Source organism: Salvelinus fontinalis, chromosome 15 (assembly GCF_029448725.1).
Source record: "Salvelinus fontinalis isolate EN_2023a chromosome 15, ASM2944872v1, whole genome shotgun sequence".
NCBI classification, from domain to species: domain Eukaryota; kingdom Metazoa; phylum Chordata; class Actinopteri; order Salmoniformes; family Salmonidae; genus Salvelinus; species Salvelinus fontinalis.
The window spans coordinates 30170974-30191977 of NC_074679.1; the positions used below are offsets into that span (position 1 = coordinate 30170974).

Consider the following 21004-nt stretch of genomic DNA (forward strand, 5'->3'; position numbering starts at 1 on the left):
CTTTATTGACCTTTGGGATTGACAAAGCTATAACTTTGATTTAATTACAGGAGGCAGTTGGGATGCTGAGCTCTCTGGGAGCCAGAAGAGACAGAAGCCAAAGCCCCACAGAAGACCAGCCCCCACCCAAGATCTTCATCCAGCCTGAAGAGGGGACTCAACCCGAACAGCCTCAATCACTCTCTCTTGCCAGGCATGTAACTCAGGCCTTTGATCAATTAGCATCTCAGCCTGATTTGATACCACAGCCCCAGTCCCAGCCTTCCTCTAAACCACAAGCTCAGGCCCAACACCCACCAATACCACAGATTATAGGACAGGAATACAGAGAGAAGAAGGCAAGTCCCAGTCCTCCACTCCTGTATTCCTATGCACAAGCTGTGACTCAGTCAAAGGGCCGAGCACAGTCACCTCCAGAGCCACAGGTTGCTGCCCAGAGCAAAAAACACTCTCCACCCCTAACCCAGAAACAATCACTAGTGCAGCAACAGCCACCATCTCAACAACAGCGTCCAACTCAGCAACAAGTACTCTCTCAGCAACAAGTACTCTCTCAGCAACAAGTACTCTCTCAGCAACAAGTACTCTCTCAGCAACAAGTACTCTCTCAGCAACACGTACTCTCTCAGCAACAGCGTCCAACTCAGCAACAAGTACTCTCTCAGCAACAAGTACTCTCTCAGCAACAAGTACTCTCTCAGCAACAAGTACTCTCTCAGCAACAAGTACTCTCTCAGCAACACGTACTCTCTCAGCAACAGCGTCCAACTCAGCAACAAGTACTCTCTCAGCAACAAGTACTCTTTCAGCAACAAGTACTCTCTCAGCAACAAGTACTCTCTCAGCAACAAGTACTATTTCAAAAACAGGTTCTATCTCAACAACAAATATCTGCTCAGCAGCAGATTCAAAGCCAGAAACAGGCCCAGAAACAGACTCCATCTCAGCAACCGGAAAAGACACAGAAGCAGCCTCTAACTAAGGAAGAGATGCAGAGCCGGAAGAAGCAACCTCAGGCCATGAAGAACCGACCCTGGCTCCAGAAGAAGGTCAAGGATCAGGATCAGGCTTCAGCCCAGGCTCCATCCCAAGCTCCAGCCCCGGGTCCATCCCAAGCTCCAGCCCCGGGTCCATCCCAAGCTCCAGCCCCGGGTCCATCCCAAGCTCCAGCCCCGGGTCCATCCCAAGCTCCAGCCCCGGGTCCATCCCAAGCTTCAGCCCAGGCTCCATCCCAAGCTCCAGCCCAGGCTCCATCCCAAGCTCCATCCCAAGCTCCAGCCCAGGCTCCATCCCAAGCTCCAGCCCAGGCTCCATCCCAAGCTCCAGCCCAGGCTCCATTCCAAGCTCCAGCCCAGGCTCCATCCCAAGCTCCTGCCCAGGCTTCTAATCAAACACAGGCTCAACAACAGCCAGAGAAACCAATCATGTCTCAAGTCCCTGTCCAGGTAGTTCCACAGCCTGCAGGAACACCCAGGCCCCACCCTCAGGCACAAGCCAGGACTATGTTTCCTTCTCAATCACAGACCATGGCTAGTGCTCAGGCTCTACCCCAAGCAGGGCGACAGCAAGTCCCCCAGGCATATCTTTATGGTCAGCCTCCTGCCCAATCTCTAACCCAACCCCAAGCAAAGACCAAGAGCCACACTCAACCTAAACCAACGGCCCAAACCAAACAGCAACCCAAGACTATTATCCATGCTCCATCCCAAACCATGATTCACACTGAACCCCAGCCCATAACTCAAGGCCAAGCACAGCTCATGACCTATGGTCAATCTCAACCTATGACCTACTCACAATCACAGATGCAGGCCATGTCTCAATCCCGGATGACTCAAGAGAAACCCCAGCCACAGGTCCAGAAACCTCAGCCACAGGTCCAGAAACCACAGCCACAGGTTCAGCCACAGGTTCATCAACTGATGCATCCACAGTCTCAAGCTCAGGCCCAACCACATCCCCAAGCATGGGCCCCAGTCAGGCCGCCACAAACACTCACGGAGACGCATCCACAGGCCCAGGCTCACCCACAACTCCAGGCCCAGCCTCACCTTCAAGTTCAGCCTCAAACCCGGGCCCATCCTCAACCTCATGTCCAGCCTCACCCCCAGGCCCAGCCTCACCCTCATGTCCAGCCTCACCCCCAGGCCCAGCCTTATCCTCAAGTCCAGACCCAGCCTCATCCTCAAGTCCAGCCTCATCCTCAAGTCCAGTCTCATCCCCAGACTCAGCCTCACCCTCAAGTTCAGCCTCATCCCCAGGCCCAGCCTCAATCTCAAGTCCAGTCTCAACCCCAGGCCCAGCTTCACCTACAGGCCCAGCTTCACCCCCAGACCCAGCCTTACCTTCAAGCACAGCCTCACCCCCAGGCCCAACTTCATCCGCCTCCTTATTCCCCTGCTCAGGCTCAACCCCAACAATGGGCCCCAGTCAGACCCTTCAGCCCAACTTACCCTCAGCCAAAGGGTCATCCCCAGCCAATAACCCAGGTAACCCCAGTCAGACCTGAACCACGGCCACAAGCCTATCCTCAGCCCATCATGGTCCAGCGTCACCCTCTTCCTCAGGCTTACCCACTAGGTCAAGCTCCACCGCAGCAATGGGCCCCAATCAGGCCAGAGCAAGCCCCCCAGGCATATCTTTATGGCCAGCCTTATGGCCAACCTCAAGCCCAAATACAGCCCCAAAGCCATGTTCAACAGCAGCCTCAGGTGAGAGCTTACAACCTTACCAATGTTAAGGCCCAGCAAGGCCAGTTCCAACAGCAGCTATGGGCCCAGCCCCATCCCCAGCCTCAAATTCAACCCCAGCCATATTTCCAGCCTCAGCCACCTCCCCAGACCCAAATTCAACCCGCAACCCATTTGCAGCCTCAGCCCCTCTCTCAGACTCATTCTCAGACCCAGATCCAGACCCAGCCCAAACTTCAGCCTCAGCCCCACTCTCAACCTCATTCTCAGCCCCAGATCCAGCCCAAGCTTCAGCCTCAACCCTACTCTCAGCCACAGCCTGAGCCCCAGATCCAGATGGAGCCCAAGCCCCAGACCCATATCCAGCCTCAACCCCACTCACAGCCCCAGACCAATCCTCAGTCTCAGCCCATGATCCAGCCCATTCCCCAGCCCCAACCAGAGCCACCACCCCAGCCCAGTATCCAGCCTCAGCCTCAGCCCCAGACCCAACCCCAGCCACCTCTCCAGCCCAATATCCAGCCTCTTCCCCAGGTCAAGCCTCAGCTCCAGCCTAAGACCCAGCCCCAGCTCCTTTTCGAGCCTCATCTCCTTCCCCAGTCACCACCAGATTCCCCAGAGCTCCAGATGAAACCCCCAGCTCTGGCCCAGGCCCCACCCCAGGCTTACACCGAGGCCTATGCCAAAGCTCAGGCCCTGGCCAGGAATCAGTTTGAGGAGGCCAAGCACTGCCTGCAGGAGCACATCCTGGCTGCCATTAATGTCTTCAAAGACAAACACATATCTATCGAACAAGCTTCAGTGAAGGAGGTAAGGAATTTGAATACTTTTTTTGGTTTATAGTTGTTCTAAAGCCCCCGTTATTACCCAGTCTAAATGTGTTTGTGTTCCCTCAACCAGGAGACCCTGAGGACCCTGGACCCTGAGCTGTTGAAAGTGTTCCTGAGGGCAGCAGAGGGTATGGAGGCCTTCTGCACCATGCCTCAGCTCAGAGATATGGAGTTTTTCACACAGTCTGTCAGGACCCAATGGGAGGTAGGGTGTGTGTGTCTGCTTGTGTGTGTGTGTATTTTAGGATGTAGAGACTGTATGAATTTGTTTTGCAGAGATATAAAGCATATCATTCTGTGTGTATGACCACCGTGTCCCTAATTATATTGAATTCATTCTACACTGCATGTCTGTGTGAAATTCACTTGGATGAAAATCTGTTCTGAATATATTTTTATTTACTCCACTATGTTTTGTTATTGGTGTGAGCAATGAAATTCCTAACAAGCATTTTACTGTATGTCATCAGATGAAGTGTGTGTACGCTGTTGGTTTTTGTCATCTAGGCTCTGAGAGCTGAGACAGGGGCCTTTTTGCAGCATTTACGATTTGAGATTAAGAGAAAATACTTTAACACAGCTGCCTTGCAGTGTGAGATGCACTTTGACTCAAAATTAGCATCCAAAGCGAAGGTAAAATAACTCTAACCTAACACTAACCCCATCGCATGCTCTGGTGGACAGGTGCATGAAAAAACTGGTGTCAAAACTGCATGCACATTGTTGGGGGGGTTTTCTGCTCTCTATTCATCTATTGAAGTTCTATAAATGGTAACTAAGCAATATCTGCTTCCTGATGCTAGATCAGAGAATTTCATATTACTAATGGGTTGCTTTGACATTTTGAAGGCGCTGACTTTTAGCCCAAGACGATTTTACTGAATTACAACTTTCTGGTTCCACGAGTAGCTCTCCTCTCCCCTTTGTTGAGTTAGGATTCTGGTCTCGGGAGATGCAAGAGACAGTTATGTAGTAGGCAATAACTTCCAAAAGGATACTCGGCTGGGAGTTGTGGGTTGTTTACAAACACCTGTGGGTTGTTGACACCTGTTGAGTGACAGTGGCAGTACATCAGACACCTGTAGACTGATGACTCTCTTGCTGTGTCTCCAGGCATGTTTCTCTGCAGAGGGCAGCCTAGCCCAGGCTGGGCAGCACCTGGAGGCCCTGAAGGAACTGTGTGACACCCTGAGCCCCGAGGATGCCCACCGTCTGGCCCAGGCTCAGCTCAGGGAGTGTGAGAAAAGACTGGCCGCCATCCAGCGGCAGTTCAGTGGAGACAGGGATACACCGCCCCCCGACACACCTGGGTGAGACACAGAAGAGAGAGACAGGATTAGGCGGCCGCCTAGGGCGGCAGATTGACGAGGGGAGCATTTTCAGAGCTAAACTGACCAAGATGCACCTCCAACAACACATAACACCTAACATAATCCTGCCCAAAACAATGACAATTTCTCTCACGCAGTGGCATATGGGCTATTTAGGGGAGCACTGATGCTACTTCGTGATAAGCAGTGTCCACTTTGTTAAAGGCGATGGGCGGAAAATATTTAGCTTGTCCAAGCCCCGTACGCCTCTGCAGGGTGTTGTTGGAGAGACGCACCGCTGTGGCGCTCAACCAACGTTCCGTCAAAAACATAAATCATTTAGCCTATAGCCTATGGTTGAAAGAGTTTGTGGCCACATTTATGACAATGTCACACTTTTTACATCATGGACATTTCTCCAATCAAATAGCCTAACCTAGCGCCCAATCAAATAAAAAATGCTTTTTGATTTGAATATGACATGTTAACAAACAATATATCCTAAAACAGGACAGGTTAAAATAAAATGGACAATATAGAATGGACAATCATACTACTCGCAAATACTGTCTGGGAGATTCACCCCTGGGCTAAATTGTCATTATGATTAGTGATTTCAAGTTTGAATTCGTAAAACATTTTACGAGATGCACCATACTGAAAAAGAAAATACTTTTGCATTTCCCACTGTGTAAACACATGGATTCTCATTGAAAATAGAGTTGGGTAGCTGATGCAGAGCTTAAATAGCCTAAATGATTAGTCACAGTAATCAGGACCAATAAAGCCAATGCAACTGCCTGTTTTACAAACGGTAGGCCTACCACATGGATGGACATTCATAAAATTCCATTGGGGCCCAACAGTGTAGGCTACACTATTCTAGTTTTGCAGGGGAGGAAGGAGGCAATTTGTTTTGTCTGTCTAGGGTGGCAGAACGGCCAGGGCCGGGTCTGTGAACAAGACATTAGCTCCAAAATGTATGACTGACAATTGCAATTGCAATACATGACTGGATTATTTTTTCAATATTTTCCAATAGAATTCCTCTTGACCCGGGGAAAGATCTGACCCCACAGAAGGAATCTACAGTGCAGAGTGACAAACCTCCAGGCCCAACTGAGGTAGGACCTGGTACCTATAGAACCTATGATAAAGACACATGCACTGATTTAAGAAATAATGTATCTGATCATTTCTCTTTTGTAGGTTTCACAAGTTGTTGTGAAGACAGCGGTTGTTGAGAAGAGGGTGATTGACGAGAAGGAGATTGACAAGCAGGCAGTCATAGAGGAGGATCCTGCCAAAAAGGAGGCATTAGAAAGGTAGGCTTGCGGCTTGGTGAGTGTAAGGCTGGGTGCAAGTCTGTTCTTGCCTTAATCAACTCTGTTGTTGTTGAATTACCAAACAAGGCAATGATCATTACTTTTTTAAATTCCAAAACAGTCTGGAATTTAGGCTATGTTGATTGCACTAACCAGCACTGGAAATATTACAATAAACCTCAATTGATCAATTTCTTCATCGTACTGACTCATTTCTCCCTCAGATATGACATTACTAAGAAGGCTGTTCAGGCTCAACTAGCCAAGATCGAGCAGAATTCCGAGAGAGACCTGGCCGCTGACTCAGTCTCTCTCAGAGATCTGCACACACGTCTACAGGAGATACAGGTACACTGCATATTACTTGACCTCTTAGTTCCACGGGCCTTTTAGTTTGAAGGTTTTTGTCTTTTTCTATGAGTGATTATATTTCTTTCATCCAGACATTGTGCCAGGACACAGAGTCTCTGTGGTCTGAGTTTGGCCACCAGTGTTCTCAGATCTCCCAGTACAGTGGGGAGAGTGGTGATGGTGGTGTGAGTGTGGAGCACGACCAAGCTGAGCTGAGGAAGCAGTGGAGAGGTCAGCAGTCAGCTCTGCATAGGAGAGGTAGCTCTCTGGGGGCAGCTCTGAGACAGATAGACTCCACAGAGAACCACGTTGTTGACTTCTCCGAACGCCTGGACTGCTTCATCAGAGAGCCCAAGGACATCAACGCATTTACACTGGCCAACACCAACATCCTGACGGACATCAAGGTACACAATACGGCTTACCTTTAAGGAAAGAAATACCCAGTTGTTATAAGGATTTGAGTTAAGTGATTGGTGTAATTTAAAGATAATAACTGGATCCTTATTAAATATATTGTACGGTAACGTATACTATATCTCAATGATAATCACAAACTCCAGCTTTCAGTACATTATCTTTATAGTCTCTCTCTCTCTTTTCTCAACAGGACCTGGATGAGAGCATTCAGAGAGAGCTGGACCAGCTGTCTAGTTTTGACTCTGATTCCAGTGAGCTGGATCCCAGTGACCGCTCTCCTTTGACCCGTGTGGTCAAGACCCACAGAACCAGTCTAGACAAGCTGAGACAGCAAGTCCGTAAGAGCGAGGCGGCCGCCAGGGCCCTGGACCGCTTCCTCATGTCCCTGCGCACCGTAGAGCAGGACATCTCTGGAGTACAGGGTGCCCCCTGCAGCGATGCGTGGGTATTGCAGGACTGCCGCTCCAAGCTGACCCTGATCAGGCAGAGTGTGGACAGTCTGGGGGACAAGGCCCCCCAGCTAGACTTGCTACTCCAGGGGGCCAGGCTGTCTGTGACTCGGGACGGGGCCCCAGCCTCCTGCCTGGACATGGTGTCTGCCTTGGTGCTGCGGCTTGAGGAGGCTGATGGCGGTCTGGTCAGCCAGCAGCACAGTGTCCAGAGGGAGCAGGAGATGAGGGGCCTGGGCCTGAGGAGGAGGACTCTGCTGGGGGAGCTGAGGAAGGTGCAGGAGGCAGCAGAGAGGCACGGACTAAAGGAGCCAACCATGCCTGCTGTGCAGCAGAGGTTGGTATTTGTGTTTGTGAGATGGTGGACCTTTGAGTGGGCATAATGTTTTTTAAGTCAGAGACTTATTCCATATTTCCTCTTTATTTATTTTTTGAGGCTGCGTGTCCTGTCTGACCTGGAGGGCCAGCTGAAATCCCAGCGCTCTGAGCTCCAAAGACTCCGGGAGGCCCACTCTCAGGGCCAGGAGGGAGAAGGCAATCCCCTGGAGGAGCTGAAGACCCAGTGGGAGAACACCCAAAGAGCTGTGGCTGACAGGTTAGCGGGAGGAATAGAGGGATAAATATGTGTCCACTATTAGAGGGATAGAATATACAGAACTGCGAATAAAGCAAACTGACATTCATACATGTTCAATAATATTTACATATATCACAATTTTTGTTCCCTTTGCAGACAGGAACAGTGCAACATCCTGTTGGAACTACTAAAGATGTTCCAGAGCTGTCGCAGTTACTTAAGCACCACCATGCAGAAGGCGGAGCAGACCATCAGTGAGCAGACCTCCTACATGGGCAAGGAGAACCTGCAGAGGCTTATAGCTAAGGTAACACTACTTACTGTACATACACCTATGTCAGAGAGAAGTTGCCCCTGTATATACAGTACATAGCACTAGATGGCAGCCACTACCTTAGATTCATTTTCGGCCTTAAGAGTGTGTTATATTATAATATGTGTTTCCCCAGGTCCATGGTATAAAGGAGGATCTGAGTGGCTTGGGGACAGGCATGGAGGATATCAGGGGGGTGTGCAGACAGCTGCAGTCCCATCTGAAGAAGATCCCTGACTGTAATGAGACTCCATTTGAGGCCGAGGCTGATGGACTGGTGGACCAGTGGCTGGATGTAAGAGCACAAAACAATACAATATATTACACTAAACTACACCACACACACACACACACACACACACACACACACACACACACACACACACACACACACACACACACACACACACACACACACACACACACACACACACACGTCACAGTGACACTTCACAGATTGACACTGTGTGTCTTTGGGTGACCCAGGTGACAGAGAAGACAGACTCCTACATAGATAACCTGCGCATGGGGCTGGAGCTGTGGGACAAGCAGCTGATGTTAGGGGGAGAGGTGGATGGCTGGGCAGGGGACAAACTTGCCCTGTTTGCAGAGAGCCACCCCTTCCAGAACGAACAGGACGTCCTGACCATGAGGGTAAGACACAATAGAATCCCTATCACAAACCACCATCCTATATCATCACCACTTAAATACTAGTCTGGTTCAGTAATGCTTGTTTGAAGTCATTCGTCTTCTACAGCAGTCTATCTGTTTTAGTGACCTTGTGCTGTTTTCCTCAGGATGAGATCCATGCCCATGAGGAGAACATTGAGCATTTCCACAAGAAGTCCATTGAGATCCAAGAGCTTCTTCAAACCCAAGAGGCCCCACTGGAGCTACAGGTGAGTTAACCAGCATAACTATTTCCAGAATACAGGTAGCCCTATTTCATAGTATTTACTGTAAACATTATACATGTTATTGGAAAGGGTAAAATGTAGCATTGACATCTAGAATGGCAATAATTTTCAACTTAACTGACCCACCCTCCCCAACACACCCCATGTCATGTGACCCCCCCGACCCCCGCTCACCTCAGGTGATGGAGACCCAGCTGAGGAAGAAGATGGATCAGGTGGACGAGCTATTCTCCGACAGCACCGATGTCTTCCAGGAGCTGATCGCTGTAAAGAGACACCTGGCAGAGAAGGTGACAGAGTGCCAATCTGCCCTGCACACCATCCAGTCCTCTCTGGGCACGCTCAGTATGCCAGGAGACCAGTCCCAGATGCAGGTACTGTACATCCTCCTCGTACTGTACAACGTTCGTTAAACTAAACTCATCTGGCAACTAAATGACAAAACGCACCTGTCATTGTTCATACTATGTGAAATGTATCATTCATATGAATAGTTCAGATGACTATTTTTAATGACACAAACAAACTCCTATCCAGATAAAACATATCTACCCACATAGACCAGAATATAACCTGACTGGTCCCCGTGTTGATATTGAACATGATTTCTGTCATGGTGTAGGATCTGTGTGAGCAGCTACAGGCCCAGGAGGAGCAGGCAGGTTCAGTGCTGAAGGAGGTGGGTCTCATGTCCAGTGTAGCCAGCCCCCAGGTGCTACAGACCCTGTCTATAGACTGCACCAGGCTCAGAGAGAACATCTCACACACCAAATACATGATCCACCAGAAACAGGAGGAGGGAGAAAAGGGGCTCATCAAGGTCATCAAAAGTAAGGATTTATTGTTCATTGGTTGTTGCTTTCATTTAAACTTAGTTTAAGACCGGGGTTCTCAAACTTTTTTGGGTCCGGGGACCCCTTTTGTGATAACACATTCATCAGGGACCTCCTCATAATCCGAACACAACTTGAGTGTGAAAAAATTGCCTACAAGGAGTTTCACTATGACTTCTGCAGTGCATAGCTGGACAAACTAAGTCTCGAGGTTGGGGAAAGAACATTTAAAAGGCCTGCCTCTTGGCATCTGAGAAGTTTTGCAGTTTTCAAACAGATGTGCTGCCATTCTAAACATTGTGTTGTGGGGCAGAGAGGTTGTTGTTGTTGTTGCAGATTTAAAGCTAATATCCTCTAATTCTACACATTTTTCCATGAGGCAAAGACAAAATGCTGTGTTTTCAAGCGTAAATTACAGTGCATTTAGGAATAGTATTGAGTTAAAAAAATATATAATTGGTAGAGTACTGCGTATGCCAATATCCCTGTGAGCCTCCAAGATCCATGTTGCCCAGGGTTAAGAATATCAATTGTAGATTAATAATATTATATTGTATTACACATTAATGGATCCCTTGGCCAAAAGTCCTTTAATCTGTTGTTAGTAATACTTATAAAAAATCTAGTTTCATTCAGTGGTTACTTGTTTTAGTCAGGTATCAGTTCCCCCTAATTTGTTCAATACTTCTCTCGTCATTTTCCCTTCTTCAGATGAGAGCCATTTGTTTGAAGAGTGGTTCCAGGATCTGCAGTTGTCTGTGAACGAGTGCTTTGAGAACCCAGTGTGTAAACAGGACGTGGAGGCCTCCATGAAAAGACTGGCTGTGAGTAGCAGGCTGGATATCACATCTTACAGAAGCATCTGACAATGTAAATGGACATAAGGGGAGGATGAGTTTTGGTCTTGATCACATCTTTTGATCAGTAATCACATGTGTGAACACAGTGTTGGTCGGGATTGACTGAATTTTCTCTATTGAACCTATTTAAATTAGAATATCATAGTACTTTCTTGACATGACTGATAAATTGCTTGAAACCCCAGCATCAGCTCTGTCTGAGTTATAATGTTTCTTTATTTTTCTACCAGTGTTTCCTGGTGTCTAAGGATGGTGAGAAGCGTCTGGGTCAGGTGAGCGAGCACCTGGAGAGAGGCAGAGAGCAGGTTCCGCCAGAGCAGCTGGCCCACCTGAAAAGCTGGCTGGGGGAGCAGGAGAAGGAGCTGGCCACATTCAGAACCCATTGCCAGGGCAGACAGAGCCAGCTGGACACTGTCCTCAGAACCCTCAACAGGTAATCACTATTACCACTAAATACTATACACTCCTATTCCTAACAGTGTTACTATACATCATTACTACTATACACTGCTGTACGAACTGTTACTACTAGATGGCACCACAATGATACTGAAGGGAGGATGTAAGCAATCGGTCATTTGACGATGGGTCATTATCAGTCGCATGCGTCATTTTAATCAACATGGTGTCTTTCTTGTGTTCTTCAGTCTACAGCAGGAACATGAATGTTTCCATGGCTGGCTTCAGGCCTGGGAACACAAGTCAGTGGAAGGAGAACAAGTCAACAACTTTCTCAAAGATCTCCACAAAGAAAGGTGAATTGAGTTATTGCAGACTTGCTCGAGGGGTAATGTACAGCAGTGATGTAGTGGTGTGATGTAGTGGTGATACATTGTCTTCTCTGTGATCCAGTGAGAGAGTGGAGGCCCTCAGTGAGTTGTGTTCGTCGGTGCGGAGGCAGGGTCTGAGAGGGGACAGCCTGCTGACTGACACTGACGACCTCATGCAGCGCTACCGGAGCCTGGAGGCCAGACTGCAGCAGCAGGCCGAGACCCAGAGAGTCCTGGAGGAGACCAGTAGGATGTTTGATACCCAGACTGACAGCACCAGGACCTGGGTTAGAGACCAGCAACAACGACAGCATCACCAGATCCAGAAAGAGGAGAGAATACACACAGCACAGGTATGTCAATAGGAGATGATGGAAAACTAAAAAAAAAAATATTAAGAGGATTCCCTTAAGATGTTCATGTGTTTTACTCTCCAGGTCATTCTCAGTTCGAGACCTGAGGGAGACTCTAAGCTGCAGGACTTGAGAAGACAATGTCAAAGTCTGTGTGAACATCAGGACCTGGAGGAGAGCAGGAGACGAGAGGTTCAGCAGACAGTCAGAGACATGGAGGAGGAGTGGAGGAGAGTCCTGCAGACTGCTGAGGAAACTCTTACCAAAGCTGAGATGCAGAGTGCTATCGAAGGCCAGCTGAGAGTGTTTGACTCCCAGACAGAAAGTACCAGGACCTGGGTCAGAGACCAGCAGCAACAACTCCACTCTCTGGGCAACCAGGCCAAGACTGAGGACCAAAGACACACAGCACAGGTCAGTCTCCAGCTGCTACAGACACGTATGGTACACTGTCTGGGTGACAAACAGTGGCAGTTAGTTTAGGGTGAATGTAAGAGTCATGGCATGGGCCCTGGTTTGGGATACAGTTTTGGGTATGCCTTTGGCCAGTAGTCAATTAGACATGCTTAATGTACTTATTAAAAAATATGTGTTTCTTTTCAGACCATCCTGAGCTGCAGACCTGAGGGAGACTCTAAGCTGCAGGACTTGAGGAGACGAAGTCAGAGTCTGTGTGAACATCAGGACCTGGAGGAGAGCAGGAGACGAGAGGTTCAGCAGACAGTCAGAGACATGGAGGAGGAGTGGAGGAGAGTCCTGCAGACTGCTGAGGAAACTCTTACCAAAGCTGAGATGCAGAGTGCTATCGAAGGCCAGCTGAGAGACTTGGAAACCCAGAAGGAGAACTCCAGGGCCTGGATCAAAGGCCAACATCAACGCTTACTTTCTTTGGGCAGCCAGGCCAAGACAGAGAACAGAATACAAACTGCACAGGTCAGTCTACAGTTAATGGTAGACATGGTTAGTATTTGGGTCTGGGCTACAGCAGGGCAAAGACTAGGACTTGAGCTTAGGCTCGAGTTTTGAACTAAGGTTGTTATAAATATTTATTTTCGTGTCAAATTGCCAATTGGCAACCCATCCCTTCTGGGATTAATTGACACATTAACAAGCATTACAATAATTCACTGTGGTAATTCAATGATAATTCTTCTTCCGGTGTTCTCTGCATTGCTCATCGAATACAGAGTGAAAAAAATGTTAAAGTAAAAATCAATACAAAATAGTAAATAAGGCTCTCCAAACTGTAATTTATACATACATACATACATACATACATATATACATACACACACTACCGTTCAAAAGTTTGGGGTCACTTAGAAATGTCATTGTTTATGTAAGAAAAGCAATTTTTTTGACTATTAAAATAACATTAAATTGATCAGAAATACAGTGTAGGCATTGTTAATGTTGTAAATGATTATTGTAGCTGGAAACGGCAGATTTTTAATGGAACTCTGCCTAGAAGGCCAGCATCCTGGAGTAGCCTCTTCACTGTTGATGTTGAGACTGGTGTTTTGGGGTACTATTTAATGAAGCTGCCAGTTGAGGACGTGAGGCATCTGTTTCTCAAACTAGACACTCTAATGTACTTGTCCTTTTGCACAGTTGTGCACCGGGGCCTCCCCCTCCTTTTTCTATTCTGGTTAGAGCCAGTTTGCGCTGTTCTGTGAACGGAGTAGTACACAGCATTGTACCAGATCTTCAGTTTCTTGGCAATTTCTCGCATGGAATAGCCTTAATTTCTCAGAACAAGAATAGACTGACGAGTTTCAGAAGAAAGGGCTTTGTTTCTGGCCATTTTGAGCCAGAAACAAAGAGTATATCTGCTGTATCTGTTGTGCTTTCTGGAATAAAAGCAAGCATATATCTTGACAGAAATGGCAATAGAGGATACAATGAGTTTCAGTCTCTATTTCTTAGAGGTCACAATAGTGGAATAGTCTTTCCTCTTTCATTTCACCACAATAACGACCTGTTTCAATACACAGAGACAATATCCCTGATCTTATCTGTTTCAATACGCAGAGACAATATCCCTGATCTTATCTGTTTCAATACACAGAGACAACATCCCTGATCTTACCTGTTTCAATACACAGAGACAATATCCCTGATCTTACCTGTTTCAATACGCAGAGGCAATATCCCTGATCTTCCCTGTGTACATATCGATCTCTTGCTTTTAGGTAGGTTATATATAATATATCTCTCACACAGATTCACCCTTAATCAAACAAAATGTTCTCATTTTGGGTTCATGACTAATCGTCTCCACCCATTGTTTTTCATATTGCTTCAACAGTTGTTTTTTAATAATTTCTATGTCTCCCTTAATTTGGGTTTCATACAGATGTTCACAGTCATACTGTTAAAAAGGTCAGACATTTCCATTGCCCAGGCTCCCCCTATGGATAGTATTTTTTTGTGCTAATTCTCTCACTATGGATAGTATTTTTTTGTGCTAAGTCTCTCACTATGGATAGTATTTTTTTGTGCTAATTCTCCCCAATGGATAGTATTTTTTTGTGCTAAGTCTCCCACTATGGATGAGTATTTTTGTGCTAAGTCTCCCACTATGGATGAGTATTTTTGTGCTAAGTCTCCCACTATGGATGAGTATTTTGTGCTAAGTCTCCCACTATGGATAGTATTTTTGTGCTAAGTCTATCCCTATGGATAGTATTTTTTGTGCTAAGTCTATCCCTATGGATAGTATTTTTTGTGCTAAGTCTGTCCCTATGGATAGTATTTTTTTGTGCTAAGTCTCCCACTATGGATGAGTATTTTTGTGCTAAGTCTCCCACTATGGATGAGTATTTTTGTGCTAAGTCTATCCCTATGGATAGTATTTTTTGTGCTAATTCTCCCCCAATGGATAGTATTTTTTGTGCTAAGTCTGTCACAATCGTTTGAATGATTGGAACAAGGCGCAGCGTGCGTAGAATTCCACATAATATTTTAATAAATGAAAATCACCAAAACAAAATACAGACAGAAACAAACCGTGAAGCAAATGCAGGACTAACAGGCACTACACAAAAACAAGATCCCACGAACAACAGGTGGGAAAAGGCTGCCTAAATATGATCCCCAATCAGAGACAACGATAGACAGCTGCCTCTGATTGGGAACCATACCAGGCCAACAAAGAAATAGAAAACATAGATTGCCCACCCTAGTCACACCCTGACCTAACCAAATAGAGAATTAAAAGGATCTCGAAGGTCAGGGCGTGAAAAAGTCTCCCACTATGGATAGTATTTTTTGTGCTAAATCTCCCCCTATAGAATAGTATTTTTTGTGCTAAGTCTAAGTCCATAATGCTTACTATACTACCTTAGTCTTAAGCTAGTGTTTATGTCTGTTACCAGGCCGTCCTGAGTTCCAGAACTGAGGGAGACTCTAAGCTGCAGGACTTGAGGAGACGAGGTCAAAGTCTGTGTGAACATCAGGACCTGGAGGAGAGCAGGAGACGAGATGTTCAGCAGACAGTCAGAGACATGGAAGAGGAGTGGAGGAGAGTCCTACAGGCTGCAAAAGAGGCGCTAGATCGGGCTGAGGTACTAGAAAAAGAGCTGAGAGCTTTTGAAACCTGGAAGGAAGGCACTCGGGTCTGGGTGAAAGACCAGAAACAACAGCTACACTCTCAGAGCAGCCAGACCAAGACTGAGGAGAGACTACATACCGCACAGGTCTGTGTTCAGCTGGAAGTGCTTATAAATCCTTCGAAGATATGGACTTATTGTTGTTGTCAGCATTCGTTCTGAATTTACAATTCATGGCTCTTCCATCAGAGTCTTGCTTGGCATAAAAACATGGATTTGGCTTTTGGTCTTTCTCTAAACTGCCTAATTCAGTTTTGACTTAGTACCTGTGTCTTTGTCTTCAGGCTGTCCTGAGTTCCAGACCTGAGGGAGAATCTAAGCTGCAGGACTTGAGAAGACGATGTCAAAGTCTGTGTGAACATCAGGACCTGGAGGAGAGCAGGAGACGAGAGGTTCAGCAGACAGTCAGAGACATGGAGGAGGAGTGGAGGAGAGTCCTGCAGACTGCTGAGGAAACTCTTACCAAAGCTGAGATGCAGAGTGCTATCGAAGGCCAGCTGAGAGTGTTTGACTCCCAGACAGAAAGTACCAGGACCTGGGTCAGAGACCAGCAGCAACAACTCCACTCTCTGGGCAACCAGGCCAAGACTGAGGACCAAAGACACACAGCACAGGTCAGTCTCCAGCTGCTACAGACACGTATGGTACACTGTCTGGGTGACAAACAGTGGCAGTTAGTTTAGGGTCAATGTAAGAGTCATGGCATGGGCCCTGGTTTGGGATACAGTTTTGAATATGCCTTTGGCCAGTAGTCAATTAGACATGCTTAATGTACTTATTAAAAAATATGTGTTTCTTTTCAGACCATCCTGAGCTGCAGACCTGAGGGAGACTCTAAGCTGCAGGACTTGAGGAGACGAAGTCAGAGTCTGTGTGAACATCAGGACCTGGAGGAGAGCAGGAGACGAGAGGTTCAGCAGACAGTCAGAGACATGGAGGAGGAGTGGAGGAGAGTCCTGCAGACTGCTGAGGAAACTCTTACCAAAGCTGAGATGCAGAGTGCTATCGAAGGCCAGCTGAGAGACTTGGAAACCCAGAAGGAGAACTCCAGGGCCTGGATCAAAGGCCAACATCAACGCTTACTTTCTTTGGGCAGCCAGGCCAAGACAGAGAACAGAATACAAACTGCACAGGTCAGTCTACAGTTAATAGTAGACATGGTTAGTGTTTGGGTCATGGCTACAGCAGGGCAAAGACTAGGGCTTGAGCTTAGGCTCAGTTTTGAACTAAGGTTGTTATGAATGAATGACTAAATGCCATTTTACTTTCGTGTCAAATCGCCAATTGGCAACCCATCCCTTCTGGGATTAATTGACACATTAACAAGCATTACAATAATTCAATGATATTTCTTCTTCCGGTGTTCTCTGCATTGCTCATTGAATACAGAGTGGGGGAAAAAATGTAGTAAAAATCAATACAAAATAGTAAATAAGGTTATCCAAACTGTAATTATACATACATACATACATACATATACACTGCTCAAAAAAATAAAGGGAACACTTAAACAACACAATGTACACACAAAGTCAATCACACTTCTGTGAAATCAAACTGTCCACTTAGGAAGCAACACTGATTGACAATAAATTTCACATGCTGTTGTGCAAATGGAATAGACAAAAGGTGGAAATTCTAGGCAATTAGCAAGACACCCCCAATAAAGGAGTCGTTCTGCAGGTGGTGACCACAGACCACTTCTCAGTTCCTATGCTTCCTGGCTGTTGTTTTGGTCACTTTTGAATGCTGGCGGTGCTTTCACTCTAGTGGTAGCATGAGACGGAGTCTACAACCCACACAAGTGGCTCAGGTAGTGCAGCTCATCCAGGATGGCACATCAATGCGAGCTGTGGCAAGAAGGTTTGCTGTGTCTGTCAGCGTAGTGCCCAGAGCATGGAGGCGCTACCAGGAGACAGGCCAGTACATCAGGAGACGTGGAGGAGGCCGTAGGAGGGCAACAACCCAGCAGCAGGACCGCTACCTCCGCCATCCTGGATGAGCTGCACTACCTGAGCCACTTGTGTGGGTTGTAGACTCCATCTCATGCTACCACTAGAGTGAAAGCACCGCCAGCATTCAAAAGTGACCAAAACATCAGCCAGGAAGCATAGGAACTAAGAAGTGGTCTGTGGTCACCACCTGCAGAACCACTCCTTATTGGGGGTGTCTTGCTAATTGCCTATAATTTCCACCTTTTGTCTATTCCATTTGCACAACAGCATGTGAAATTTATTGTCAATCAGTGTTGCTTCCTAAGTGCACAGTTTGATTTCACAGAAGTGTGATTGACTTGGAGTTACATTGTGTTGTTTAAGTGTTCCCTTTATTTTTTTGAGCAGTGTATATGCATACATACACACTGTATATATACACACATACATACATACATACATACATACATACATACATACATACATACATACATACATACATACATACATAACATACATAACATACATAACATATACAGATAAATAAATACAGATAAATAAATACAGGAAAATGAAACAGAAGACATTTGAACCCAGTCTGGCACAAAGAGAAGATTCATATGGGAGAGACAAACCTATACAAAATCTATACGCACGTACCATTTACCACATAGAAACTAAATCATTTTACAATTTAATTATGGGTAGCCCTTTTTCTTTTATTCCAGGCTTTATCTAAATATTCCGCAAATGGAAATACACAATGGACAAAAAAACATTTCAGTTTCTCCTCAGCGCTCAGCCACATAATGCCAGGGTGTATCTGGTGTGCTTTCTGGAATAAAAGCAAGCGTATATCTTGGTAGAAAGGGCAATAGAGGATACAATGAGTTTCAGTCTCTATTTCTTCGAGGTCACAATACTTGAATAGTCTTTCCTCTTTCATTTCACCACAATACCGACCTGTTTCAATACACAGAGCCAATATCCCTGATCTTATCTGTTTCAATACGCAGAGACAATATCCCTGATCTTATCTGTTTCAATACACAGAGCCAATATCCCTGATCTTACCTGTTTCAATACGCAGAGACAACATCCCTGATCTTACCTGTTTCAATACGCAGAGACAATATCCCTGATCTTATCTGTTTCAATACACAGAGCCAATATCCCTGATCTTATCTGTTTCAATACGCAGAGACAATATCCCTGATCTTATCTGTTTCAATACGCAGAGACAATATCCCTGATCTGACCTGTTTCAATACGCAGAGACAATATCCCTGATCTGACCTGTTTCAATACGCAGAGACAATATCCCTGATCTGACCTGTTTCAATACGCAGAGACAATATCCCTGATCTGACCTGTTTCAATACGCAGAGACAATATCCCTGATCTGACCTGTTTCAGTACGGAGAGGCAATATCCCTGATCTGACCTGTTTCAATACGCAGAGACAATATCCCTGATCTGACCTGTTTCAATACGCAGAGACAATATCCCTGATCTGACCTGTTTCAATACGCAGAGACAATATCCCTGATCTGACCTGTTTCAATACGCAGAGGCAATATCCCTGATCTGACCTGTTTCAGTACGGAGAGGCAATATCCCTGATCTGACCTGTTTCAATACGCAGAGACAATATCCCTGATCTGACCTGTTTCAATACGCAGAGACAATATCCCTGATCTGACCTGTTTCAATACGCAGAGACAATATCCCTGATCTGACCTGTTTCAATACGCAGAGACAATATCCCTGATCTGACCTGTTTCAATACGCAGAGACAATATCCCTGATCTGACCTGTTTCAGTACGGAGAGGCAATATCCCTGATCTGACCTGTTTCAATACGCAGAGACAATATCCCTGATCTTACCTGTTTCAATACGCAGAGACAATATCCCTGATCTTACCTGTTTCAATACGCAGAGGAAACATCCCTGATCCCTGATCTCACGTTTAGGTAGGTTATACATAATACATCTCTCTCACACAGATTCACCCTTAATCAAACAAAAGGTTCTCAATTTGGGTTCGTGATGAATCTTCTACACCCATTGTTTTTCATATTGCATCAACAGTTGTTTTTTAATAATTTCTATGTCTCCCTTAATTTGGGTTTCATACAGATGTTCACAGTCATACTGTTAAAAAGGTCAGACATTTCCATTGCCCAGGCTCCCCCTATGGATAGTATTTTTTTGTGCTAATTCTCTCCCTACGGATAGTATTTTTTTGTGCTAAGTCTCCCCCATGATAGTATTTTTTTGTGCTAAGTCTCCCCCTATGGATAGTATTTTTGTGCTAAGTCTCCCCCTATGGATAGTATTTTTTGTGCCAAGTCTCCCCCTATGGATAGTTTTTTTGTGCTTAGTCTCCCCCTATGGATAGTACCTTTTGTGCTAAGTCTAATAAGTCCATAATGCTTACTATACTAACTTAGTCTTTACCTTGTGTTTGTGTCTGTTACCAGGCCGTCCTGAGTTCCAGACCTGAGGGAGACTCTAAGCTGCAGGACTTGAGGAGACGAAGTCAGAGTCTGTGTGAACATCAGGACCTGGAGGAGAGCAGGAGACGAGATGTTCAGCAGACAGTCAGAGACATGGAGGAGGAGTGGAGGAGAGTCCTACAGGCTGCAAAAGAGGCGCTGGATCGGGCTGAGGTACTAGAAAAAGAGCTGAGAGCTTTTGAAACCTGGAAGGAAGGCACTCGGGTCTGGGTGAAAGACCAGAAACAACAGCTACACTCTCAGAGCAGCCAGACCAAGACTGAGGAGAGACTACATACCGCACAGGTCTGTGTTCAGCTGGAAGTGCTTATAAATCCTTCGAAGATATGGACTTATTGTTGTTGTCAGCATTCGTTCTGAATTTACAATTCATGGCTCTTCCATCAGAGTCTTACTTGGCATAAAAACATGGATTTGGCTTTTGGTCTTTCTCTAAACTGCCTAATTCAGTTTTGACTTAGTACTTGTGTCTTTGTCTTCAGGCTGTCCTGAGTTCCAGACCTGAGGGAGAATCTAAGCTGCAGGACTTGAGAAGACGATGTCAAAGTCTGTGTGAACATCAGGACCTGGAGGAGAGCAGGAGACGAGAGGTTCAGCAGACAGTCAGAGACACGGAGGAGAAGTGGGGAGAAGTTCTTAAGGCTGCAAAGGAGGTGGTGGATAAGGCCGAGGTTCAGAGTGTCATAGAGAGGGAAATGATTGAATATGTTACCCAGAAGGGAAGCATTCAGGCCTGGGTCAGAGACCACAAACAACGCCTACACTCTCTGGGCAGCCAGAGCCAGACTGATGACAGAATAAACATAGCACAGGTAAGTCTATAGCTACTTGTGCCTAAAAAAACATCAGATGTCAAGTCAGTAACACATAGTCAAGTTAGTAACACTTCCAACAAGGTCCGATCTAGCTGAGCCCTAAGGTACTACTCTTTTTCTGT

The 21004-nt window shown here is 46.2% G+C and overlaps 1 protein-coding gene across 6 annotated transcripts in view; it reads left to right on the forward strand.

Annotated features, from left to right (window-relative positions):
• Positions 1–21004, forward strand: part of syne2b (spectrin repeat containing, nuclear envelope 2b) — a 150699-nt gene that overhangs the window by 30627 nt on the left and 99068 nt on the right. For 5 of the 6 annotated variants that reach the window (XM_055863314.1, XM_055863317.1, XM_055863318.1 and 2 more), the window contains exons 1-26: positions 53–3500; positions 3591–3725; positions 4634–4830; positions 5873–5954; positions 6040–6155; positions 6380–6503; positions 6599–6913; positions 7117–7712; positions 7812–7970; positions 8109–8259; positions 8402–8560; positions 8752–8919; positions 9066–9167; positions 9365–9559; positions 9808–10015; positions 10730–10842; positions 11109–11311; positions 11526–11633; positions 11731–12001; positions 12086–12415; positions 12605–12934; positions 15379–15699; positions 15897–16226; positions 16416–16745; positions 20032–20352; positions 20550–20879. In XM_055863314.1, coding sequence (XP_055719289.1) covers positions 63–3500; positions 3591–3725; positions 4634–4830; positions 5873–5954; positions 6040–6155; positions 6380–6503; positions 6599–6913; positions 7117–7712; positions 7812–7970; positions 8109–8259; positions 8402–8560; positions 8752–8919; positions 9066–9167; positions 9365–9559; positions 9808–10015; positions 10730–10842; positions 11109–11311; positions 11526–11633; positions 11731–12001; positions 12086–12415; positions 12605–12934; positions 15379–15699; positions 15897–16226; positions 16416–16745; positions 20032–20352; positions 20550–20879 — 9132 coding nt within the window. In that variant the 5' untranslated portion in view covers positions 53–62. Of the gene's footprint in view, positions 1–50; positions 3501–3590; positions 3726–4633; positions 4831–5872; positions 5955–6039; positions 6156–6379; positions 6504–6598; positions 6914–7116; positions 7713–7811; positions 7971–8108; positions 8260–8401; positions 8561–8751; positions 8920–9065; positions 9168–9364; positions 9560–9807; positions 10016–10729; positions 10843–11108; positions 11312–11525; positions 11634–11730; positions 12002–12085; positions 12416–12604; positions 12935–15378; positions 15700–15896; positions 16227–16415; positions 16746–20031; positions 20353–20549; positions 20880–21004 lie in introns of those variants that run through there. The other variant, XM_055863320.1, reaches the window with a different exon arrangement.